Below are 11,373 nucleotides of genomic sequence, written 5' to 3'. Positions count from 1 at the left end.
CATTTTGCAACAAATATCACGTTTCTAGCTCAATTTTGAAGTGAGTTATAGCCTTATTTGCTTCGAGGGCGCGGTCGGCTGGAGGCGATGAGCGGCGCGCGCGACAGTCAGGCATCACTCCTCACTGTCGCCCGCGCTGCTTGTCGCTTCTTGCTGGCCGCGTCTTCGGCTATGACTCGCTTCAAAATTATGATAGGAGTTCGATTTTTGTCGCAAAATGTAGAGTAAAAATTGCTTGTATCAAAAATTACCTAACAATAGAATCCTTGCAGTTTTCGGAAGGTCGGCAGCCAGAATAACCAATATAAAAGTCATTGCCATAATGTTGGTAAGACCCACTGAGATCTGAAGTACGCATTTTCATGACCTACATAGCTTTTTCGAGGCCTTCATATGTACCTTCTCTCCAACATTCTCGATATCCATAAAAAGTGCAATTATAGTTAACAAGTTGATAAAATAGGCTGGCACCATCACCAGAGACACGTAGAAACCTGGATTTCTCTCTATGCGAGCCACGAATCTTTGAATTGAACTCAAGCTCGGATTCAATGAATCCTGTTCAGCTACACCGACATATGTCACTTTCCATTCTCCATTTCCCAACTGAGACATTGGTTTTGCCATTGCTTCCATCTCCCCATGAATCTTATACTCATCATTGAAATAGTTATGGAATAGTACGGAAACTCCACATTCGTGTTGGTCCATTGGGAATTTGAACACCTGCAGATCAGAGGGCTACTGTAAAAACAAACTGTCGCCACTTACGTCCAGCTGACAAATAACAGAGGATACTGTATATGTGTACAAGCCAACTGTTCCGATGTAGTCGATCTGGAAATGGGGTTTATGATATGATATGGGGTACTGTCATACCCATGCAGTCCGTGGAGCGTCGTCGGATTCGAAGAATTTCACTTCATGACTGAAAAATTTGGTTATTTAAAAAATATATGGTACCATTGCCGTGGTATCCATAGTAAATATGGTACCTCTGGAATATATGAAAAATACTACCCATGGTGCCTATAGATCAAGGTACCATAGTAGCCATTGTACATATGGTACCCCAATACTCATTCTGCTTATGGTATCATGGCGCCTTTGAATTATACGAAAGCCATATGGTACCCCACTACTTATGGTACTCGAGGCACCTACGCGGATTATAATACCCATGGTACCTATGGAGCATATGGAATCATTATTATGGTTGCCATGGTAAATATGGTATCACCACTATGGTTTCCATGTTACATATCTACTTCTTACTAAAGAAAATTTTCTGTGTGTGTGTGTGTGTGTGTGTGTGTGTGTGTGTGTGTGTGTGTGTGTGTGTGTGTGTGTGTGTGTGTGTGTGTGTGTGTGTCCGTCTCGGACATTAACTTGAATAACTCAAAGGCGCGTGGGACTCCTATAGTGGTGTGTGGTATGTAGTCATGGACTGCCGAGCGCTTCATGTCTATGGTGTCCTGGGCCTTCTAGCTAATCGGGAACCTACAGGGTTGAGAATCGAAAATTTCAAAATTATGTTGAAACTCACTAAAACTTCAGGGAATTTTACAAAACAGTTTTTAGACTTATCTATGTGCTGCCTACAAAAAATTGAGCTGAAAGCTTCGCAACAGAAATTTTTTGTAACATTTTTTTCGTGATTAACTCAAATTCTGTAACCTACTGTAAATTTGGTTGCCGTGTTTTTTTCGACTGCAAAACATTCTAGAGAATTCCAGGACAGTTTAGAATACTCTCGAAAGCTCTACATCATTCCAGAAAATTGCAGAAACTTCCAGAAAGATCCAGAAAATTCTAGAAAATTCCAGTAAATTCCAGAAAATTCTAGAAAATTCCAGAACATTCTAGAAACTTCCAGAACATTCTAGAAAATTCTAGGAAATTCTAGAAAATTCCAGAACATTCTAGAAACTTCCAGAACATTCTAGAAAATTCTAGGAAATTCTAGAAAATTCCAGAACATTCTAGAAAATTCCAAAAACTTCTAGAAAATTCCAGAACATTCTAGAAAATTCTAGGAAATTCTAGAAAATTCCAGAACATTCTAGAAAATTCCAGAACATTCTAGAAAATTCTAGGAAATTCTAGAAAATTCCAGAAAGTTTCAGAACATTCTAGAAAGTTCTAGAACATTCTAGGAATTTCCAGATTATTTTAGAACATTCTAGAACATTCTAGAAAATTTCAGAAAATTTTAGAAATTTTCAAAAAATTACAAAAAATTCAAGAAAGTTTCAGAACATTCTAGGAATCTCCAGAACAATTTAGAACATTCTAGAACATGCTAGAAAATTCCAGAACTTTCTAGAAAATTCCAAAACATTCTAGAAAATTCCAGAACATTCTAGAAAATTCCAGAACTTTCTAGAAAATCCCAGAACATTCTCGAAAATTCCAGAACATTCTAGAAAATTCCAGAGCATTCTATAAATTCCAAAAACTTCTAGAAAATTCCAGAAAGTTTCAGAACATTCTAGAAAGTTCTAGAACTTTCTAGGAATTTCCAGATTATTTTAGAACATTCTAGAACATTCTAGAAAATTTCAGAAAATTCTAGAAATTTTCAAAAAATTACAAAAAATTCAAGAAAGTTTCAGAACATTCTAGGAATCTCCAGAACAATTTAGAACATTCTAGAACATGCTAGAAAATTCCAGAAAGTTTCAGAAAATTCCAGAAAGGTCCAGAACATTCTAGAACATGCTAGAAAATTCCAGAACATTCTAGAAAGTTCCTGAACACTCTAGAAAATTTCAGAAAGTTCCAGAACGTTTTAGAACATTCTAAAAATTCCAGAGCATTCTAGAAAATTCCAAAAACTTCTAGGAAATTCCAGAAAGTTTCAGAACATTCTAGAAAGTTCTAGAACTTTCTAGGAATTTCCAGAACAATTTAGAACATTCTAGAAAGTTCCAGAACAAATGAGAACATTCTAGAAAATTTCAAAAAATTACAAAAAATTCAAGAAAATTTCAGAACATTCTAGGTAATTGCAGAAGACTCTAGAAAACTCCGGAATATTCTAGAAAATTCCAGAAAGTTCCACAACGTTCTAGAAAGTTCCAGGACATTCTAGGAATTTCCAGAACATTCTAGAACATGCTAGAAAATTCCAGAAAGTTCCAGAAAATTTCAGAAAGTTCGAGAACATTCCAGATAATTCCAGAACATTCTAGAAAATACTAAAAGTTCTAGAAAGATCCAGAAAACTCTAGAAAATTTCAAAAAGGGCTAGAAAATGCCAGAAATTTCGAGAATATTCCAGAAAACTCCAAAAGACCCAAAACATTCATGAAAGCTCTAGAAAAGTTCAAGAATATTCCAAAAAATTCCAGGAGGGTCTCGAACTTTCTCAAATTTTAGCTTTCTCTACAAAAATATTGCAACATTTTCTCTATACTTTCATTGTGATCTCGAACCAAAGGCTTAGAAATATTGATGTATGTGGGTAATTCAAAAGTTCAGGAATTCGGAAAAGCCGAGTATTTAAAAAACTCGGAAATGCAGAAATTCGACAATTAAGGATTTTAGGTTAGAAATTCGAGACTTTAGAAAAAAAAACATGTATCCTGCCATGTAGAAACTCGGAAATTCAGAAAATCGGATATCTTTTTTCTCAAAAAAGCGACAAGACTTAACAGAAATTATCAGAAAAATGTAAAAAAAGTACGTCTGTTTTATCAGAGGTGGGCATCAAATAGATGTGGGCTTCTATTGGAGAAATTACGTTATCTAGAAATTCCCATATTAGTAACATCCAAAATTTAAAAATCGAAATACTTGGAAGTTTCAGGCACTCGGAAAAGTGGAAAATCTAGACTTTAGAAATTCAAGTGTAAGATACAGTGAACGAAAGCCAGGAGGTTGAGCCCCCGATAGGGGGCTCAAACCGACTGGTATAACCCTAATGAATATTTTGCTTATGGTATGCATGGTGCCTATGGATCATATGGTACTATTCCTATGGTACTCATGGTAAATATGGTACCCTAATACTAATTCCGGTTGTAGTAAGCTTCGTATCAATGGGATTACTACCCTATGGAATGTCTATTGCAGCAGCGGTATTATTACTCGAGACGGTTATGGCAATTATGGTGCTCATGGTCTTTGCTGTTAATAAAAATGGTACTCATGGTACTTATTACGGAAACTTACGCGTCTGCTATGGTAACTTCCGGTAACCATATCGCTTTCTGGGGCACATAAATATGACTAATCCCTCCATACTCAAGCGGATTCCATTTCAACCTATGATCCGTCCATTCAGCGGTATAATCGAATATAAATGTGACCTTCTCTTCAACCTCTACCTGAAAATCTCTAATTAACGTTAATTACCCAATTAAGTCTTAATTACCACATCTACTAATTTCAACATGGCCATTCTGAGGGTCAATTGAAGGATTGGTGGATGGATTGTGTTATTTTGATCAATCCATTGAGATGAGTCTGAAAATTAGGGTAATTAAGTGGGTAATTAAGAAAATGCACCCGGTTCTAAATCGTTTAGTGTTCTAGGCTGTCCCGGATTACGTAGTGTATAGATTGCGCTGATTTCCGGATCGTAATCGTTGAACAAGTCCTTCCATAGTCGTTTTTGATCGGCCAGAAATTTTTCGTAGTTCGCTTCTGGGAGGGACTAGAATTTTCTAGGCCAGGAGTTTTCTAGGCCACTCACTTTCATCTTTGGTCATTTCTTGTGACGTCACAAAATAGGTTAATAAACAGAATATATCGAACTTTAGCATTTTTGAAAATAGAAGAACAAGAACAATTTTTTATAAAATTTTCATTCTATTTACACAAACCAAACTAGACGGAATTTTTGGGAAGACATGTAAAACGATATGAATTGGAAACATTTGTACGTATATAGGTCAATATTCATTTTTTGAGAATTAAAAATCATCTTTATACAAACAAAATTACAAAATTCACAAGATTCGCAATTTGTAAAACAACCATGAAGATATATTCCACTTTCAGCCATTTCCAGAATTTTTGAAGTCTGAAAAATTGAATTTCAGAATATCGGAATTTCAGCATTTCTGAATTTCAGAATCTCGGAGTCTCGGAATCTCGGAATCTCGGAATCTCAGAATTTCAGAATTTCAGAGTTCCAGAATTTCAGAATTTCAGAATCTCAGAATTTCAGAATTTAAGAAGTTTTCAAAAAAACTCTGACCTTGACAATTCCTGAAATTTTGGCTCTCCATGGTTGTTTCGTTTTTTCAAACATTTTCGAATCCTTGGAAGTACCAGAACCACCCCAATCGATGACATAACAATACCCAAACCCAACGATGACGTAGATTGCTGAAAATTAAGAATGAGAAATCAGGATTAAAGAAGAAACGTTTTTCTTCATTTTGCCACAAAAATCAAGCTTCTAGCTCAATTTTGAAGCGAGTTATAGACTGATTTGTTCCGAGGGCGCGGNCGGCAGGAGGCGATGAGCGGGGCTCGCGACAGCCAGGCGCTCCTCACTATCACGCGCGCCGCTCGTCACCTCTTGCCGACCGCGTATTTCTAGTAACTAAGACTATAACTCGCTTCACAATAGAGCTAAAAGCTTGAGTTTTGTAGCAAAATGTAAAGAAAAATTGTTTGTATGGAAAATCACCTAATAATGGTATTCTAGCAGTTTTTGGAAGGTCGGCAGCCAGAATAACCAGGATAAATGTCATTGCCATGATGTTGGTAAGGCCTACGTTCAGCTGAAAATTTAAAGGATGGCCTAGGTAAAGCTACAAAAACCTAGGCCACCAAACCTTCTCCATCACGTTCTCAACATCTAGAAACAGTGCAATGATGGTCAGAAAATTGATACAGTACGCCGGTATCATAACCAGGGAAATGTAAAATCCAGGATTCCTCTCCAGTCTGGCAATGAATTTTGTAGTCGATCCAATGATATCGTTGCTCAGCGGTATTTCAGCAACACCCACATAGGTCACTTTCCATTCTCCGTTTCCCTTTAATTAGTTTTTTAATTAGGTAATTAAAAGTTTCTTACCAACTCCGATAAAGGCTTGACAATATTCACCATTCCTCCTTTTATCCTATACTCGTCTGGGAAATATGTGTGGAAGAGCACACTAACTCCACATTCGTGCTGGTCTAGTGGAAATTTGAAAACCTGCAGGTCGGAGGGTTACTGTAGCCAAAAAAACTAATGTTTCTCACGTCCAGTTGGCAAATAACAGAGGATACTGTAGCTGTGTAGAAGCCAACGGTGCCATTGTAGTTGATCTGAAAATGGGGGTATGGGAACATATGGGGATTGTCTATACCCATGCAGTTCGGGGCGCATCATCGGACTCGAAAAATTTCACTTCTTGTCTGAAACTCATTCTCTATCATTGCTCTTACCATATCTCCATAAACTTACGCATCTACTATGGTAATTTCAGGTAACCATATGGATTTCTGTGGCACATAAATATGACTAATCCCTCCATATTTATATGGATCCCATTTCAGCCTATGATCCGTCCATTCAGACGAATAATCGAAAAGAAATGATACCTTCTCTTCAACTTCAACCTGAACAGGTTTTAATTAACTTCATAATTACCCCGAATTAACCAACCACATCGACCAGTTTCAGCATAGCCATTGTGAGTTTCAGTTCCATCATTGGTGGGTGGTGGATCTTCTTGGATTGGTTTAGGAACTCGGATTTATCTTAAATTTTTTCAATGTTGTAATACCTAAGAATTCGAAATCACGTGATGTATAAATCGCGCTGAGGTTCGGATCGTAACTCTTGAACAAATCATCCCAGAGCCGTTTTTGATCCGCCAGAAATTGTGTATAGATTGACACTGAAACAATGGCCTAGTTTTAGATTTCTAGGCCTTTGGATTCCTAGCCCATGAAACACTCACTCTCATCTTCAGTCATCTCTTGGGGTGTTGAAAATCGAACTACAAAGGTTAAAATGCTAATAGAAAGCTTTAGAAAATATCTCATTTGAGCACAAAAGATGAAATTGGAAATGTTCATTTACAATTGAAGTGCACCATGTAAGCTAATACCTATGCACCCCGAAAATATTATTTTTTCGTGTTTTGTCATTCCCCTTTTTCACACGCTATATGTTTTAGGATGTTTTGGGTATTTGTCGACGGGCGGACAGCGAACAGACGGCGGACGGATGAACGGCTGACAGATAGACGAAGGGAAGAAGGATAAACGGACGGACAGACGGCTGACAGACGGATGAATGGATGAACGGGCGGAAGGCGGACGGGCAGACGGACGGACGGGCAGACGGACGGACGGATGAATGAATGGATGAACTGACGGAGGATGGACGTCGTCCGGACCGATGAATGGGCGGTCGGACGGCAGACGGACAGACGGACGGACGGGCGACGGATAGATAGACGGACGACGAACGTATGGTTGGACGGCTGGAAGGACGACGAACGGATGGACGGATGGACGGACGACGAACGGACGGACGGACGGACGGACGGACGGACGGACGGACGGACGGACGGACGGACGGACGGACGGACGGACGGACGGACGGACGGACGGACGGACGGACGGACGACGGACGGACGGACGGACGGACGACGGACGGATGGGCGGACGTCGGGCGGATGAATTGATGAACGGACGGACGGATGGATGAACGGTTGGATGAACAGACATACGGCGAAGGGAAGAAGGATAAACGGACGGACAGACGGCTGACAGACGGATGAATGGATGAACGGGCGGAAGGCGGACGGGCAGACGGACGGACGGATGAATGAATGGATGAACTGACGGAGGATGGACGTCGTCCGGACCGATGAATGGGCGGTCGGACGGCAGACGGACAGACGGACGGACGACGAACGGATGGACGGACGGACGGACGGACGGACGGACGGACGGACGACGGACGGATGGATGAACGGTTGGATGAACAGACATACGGCGGACGGATGGATGTACGGGCATCATTCATATTTTTTAAAAATTAATTAAAATGAAACAAACAATAAGTCAAATAAACAAAATAATGAAATTCACAAAATTCGCAATTTGAAACACAACCATCATCACATATTCGATTCTCAGCCACCCACAGAATCGGCCAAACCTAAAATCCTTTTAATTTTATCTAATTATCTTGAGGTCCATACCTAGAAGTCTCACGTAGCTTCTCTTTCTCACTACTGTTTCGCTTTTTTCGCCATTTTCGAATATATGGAATGAGCAAACATATCCCAATTGAAGTCATAACAATAACAAGTCCAACGATCACGTAGATTGCTGAAAACTAAGAATGACCAATTGGGAATAAGGTGTTAGGTACCTAATAATGGAATACGAGCGGTTTTTGGAAGGTCGGCAGCCAGAATCACCAGGATAAATGTCATTGCCATGATGTTAGTAAGACCTACCGTAATCTGCAATTTTCCGATGTCTTATTCTGCAAACTTTGATCCAATTCATCTTAGTTCCTACAAGAAGTATAAAAAAAGTGGTCAACTGACAAAATGTTTAGCATAATATCATCAACATTTTATCAGTTGATCCCTTTTTGATTCCTCTTACAGGAAATAAAATAAGGTCAATTGTTACCTTTTCGCTAAGATTCTCCACATTCACAAAAAGTGCGAAAATTGACAAAAAGTTGATAAAGAACGCAGGAACCATCACAAGAGCCACATAGAATCCTGGATTTCTTTGGAATCTTGCTATGAACATAATCGTTGATCCATAATTTTCGTTTCCAGATTTTTCTTCCTTCACACCAATATACGACACCTTCCATTCGCCGTTTCCCTGAAAAAGTATTTACCGTAAAACCTGTCATGGTTAAGCTCAATTATCTCAATTCCAAGGCAAAATATCAAAAGTTTGTCAAATGACAGAACACTTCTGATGTTATGATAAACAATTTATCAGTTGATAGATTTTTGATATCTCTCACAGAAACCGAGATAATTGAGTTTAAAGTTAAACCTGTAAAGTGCCCAAAAGTGTAAGGTAATGTTCTATTTTCTAAGCCCCGAGGGTTTTTTATTAGAGGGGCGATATATTGAATGTCCCTTCTATTAGAGGTCCTACGAAATTATTTTTGATTTTCCAATAATAATTTCAAACCCACCAATTTCGAAAGCGGTTTTGGCATATCTTCCATGTCCCCGTTCATTTTATACTCATCGGCGAAATATGTGTTGGCGACTACACTAACACCACACTCGTGTTGGTCCATTGGGAATTGGAAGACCTGCAAATCAATTGGTTACTGTAAATATCGTGGTTTACTTACATCCATTTCACAAATCACAGATGCTACTGTAGAAGTGTAAAAGCCAACGGTGCCATTGAAATTTATCTTTAAATCAAAAGTTTAAAAAATTAAGCTTCAATGGAATTTTTAGAATTTTCAACCCACCCATGCAATACTAGGAGCATCTTCGGATTCGAAAAACTTCACTTCATGACTGCAAAAACAATAAAAACCATACTTGTAAAATTCCGGGCCGGGCCTGAGGAAATTTTCAAGGCCCGGGCCCGGCCCGGAAGGCCCGGTGTCAAAAATTCTGTATTTTTGAGCCAAATTTTGAGCTCTCAATATAATTTTTTCCATTTTTTTTTGTATTTCGGATTGTTTGTCTGTCTGATCAAAAAAGATCGAAGAACTCGAAAAAAAATTTTTTGGTCGAAAAAAATCGCATAAGGGCCCTCCCCTTATGTGTTTTTTGAAAGTTTCAAAACTAGTGAAATGACGGGCCCGCCGGGCCGAGCCGGGCCGGGCCTCCGAAATTCCGGAAAAAGTCCGTCCCGGCCCGGCCCGTTACAAGTATGATAAAAACAACTCCTTATTTAAAACTTACGCGTCTGCAATAGTGATTTCTGGGAGCCATATGGATTTCTGTGGCACATAAATATGACTAATCCCCCCATATTCTAATGGATTCCATGTCAGCCTGTGATCCGTCCATTCTGCCGAGTAATCGAAAAGAAACGTGGCTTTCTCTTCAACTTCTACCTGAACAGATTTAAATAGCTAGCTAACTACGCCCAATTAACAAACCACATCAACCAGTTTCAACATAGCCATAATTAGATTCAGCTCTGTCATTGGTGGGTGTTTGGTGGCGTTCTGGTTGATCCATTGAGATTTATCTAGAAACGCTCTAGAATGTTTAGAGAAAGAAACTCTTTGAAAATGGTAAAAATGGTCCTAATGGTACAATGGTACAAATTGTACAAATGGTACAAATGGTACTAATAGTGCTAATACTACTAATGGTACGAATGGTACAAATGGTACTCATGGTCCTAATGGTACCAATCGTACAAATGGTACAGATGGTGCTAATGGAACCATATGGTACACATGACACTCATGGAACGAATGGTACAAAACGGTACTCATGGTGCTCATGGTACTAGTGGTACTACTGTTACTTATGGAACCAAATGATACTCATGGTACTGATTGTACTGATGGTACGGATGATACAAAACGGTACTCATGGTACTAATGGTACTTATAGTACCAAATTGTAATGATGGTACTAAATGGTGTTCATGGTACTTATGATATACTCACGTAATGTATAAATCGCGCTCAACGTTGGATCATAATCGGCGAACAAGTCTTTGTATAGTCGTTTTTGATTTGCCAAAAAGTTTTTGTAGACCGTCACTGAAAAAATGGTGATGGCCTAGGATTGGGATTCTAGGTCATTCTTACTTTCTTCTTTTGTCATCAATTGTGAGATGGCAATTGAAATCATAGAGAAGAAAAATAATAGTTGGAGCATGGTTGAGCAGAAAGTGACTAACTAAACTTTTAGAGGAAAAAGGAAACTGGTAGGAAAAAGGACATAAAATGTAAAACAATATTCTGAAACCAGGAAAAAGTATAAAGTTTCTATCTACAGAACACAAATTTTGACACAATCTTCATTTTAAGAATATCAAGTGAACAAAATAATGAAATTTACAAGATTCGCAATTTGAAAAATAACCATCAACACATATTCCACTTTTAGACATGAACAGAATCTAGCGAATCTGGAACTTATAATCTAAATGTTTTTTTATTTGAAAGGGACTACCTGGTAGTTTTCTTTTTCTTCATGACCCCATTGTTTTGCCATTTTCGAATATGTGGAATCAGCAAAACCACACCGATTGAAGTCATGACAATGATCAAACCAACTATCACGTAGATGGCTGATAAAAGTTGTTTTGATTTTTGCATGGATAAATTCTAGCTGTTTTCCCTTTCATTTTGCAACAAAAATCACGTTTCTAGCTCAATTTTGAAGCGAGTTATAGNCATATTTGCTACGAGGGCGCGGCTAGCTAGAGGTGATGAGCGACGCG

At 38.7% G+C, this 11,373-nt stretch overlaps 2 protein-coding genes across 2 annotated transcripts in view; both read right to left on the bottom strand.

Moving 5' to 3' along the window:
* Window positions 1–11,373, bottom strand: part of CBG10411 — a gene marked incomplete at both ends in the record, with an annotated part of 72,110 nt that overhangs the window by 2,909 nt on the left and 57,828 nt on the right. The window lies entirely within an intron of this gene.
* Window positions 8,144–10,805, bottom strand: Cbr-lgc-1 (the record flags this gene model as incomplete). The annotated part of the gene is made up of 10 exons (XM_002635712.1): window positions 8,144–8,295; window positions 8,339–8,432; window positions 8,608–8,811; window positions 9,137–9,259; window positions 9,302–9,367; window positions 9,428–9,476; window positions 9,870–10,024; window positions 10,070–10,161; window positions 10,592–10,687; window positions 10,736–10,805. 10 exons carry the CDS (start codon window positions 10,803–10,805, stop codon window positions 8,144–8,146), a joined length of 1,101 nt encoding a protein of 366 aa, XP_002635758.1.

Source organism: Caenorhabditis briggsae, assembly GCF_000004555.2.
Source record: "Caenorhabditis briggsae complete genome, chrV, whole genome shotgun sequence".
NCBI classification, from domain to species: domain Eukaryota; kingdom Metazoa; phylum Nematoda; class Chromadorea; order Rhabditida; family Rhabditidae; genus Caenorhabditis; species Caenorhabditis briggsae.
The sequence above is the reverse complement of the archived record's forward strand: the minus strand, read 5'-3'. Positions and strand labels throughout refer to the sequence as shown.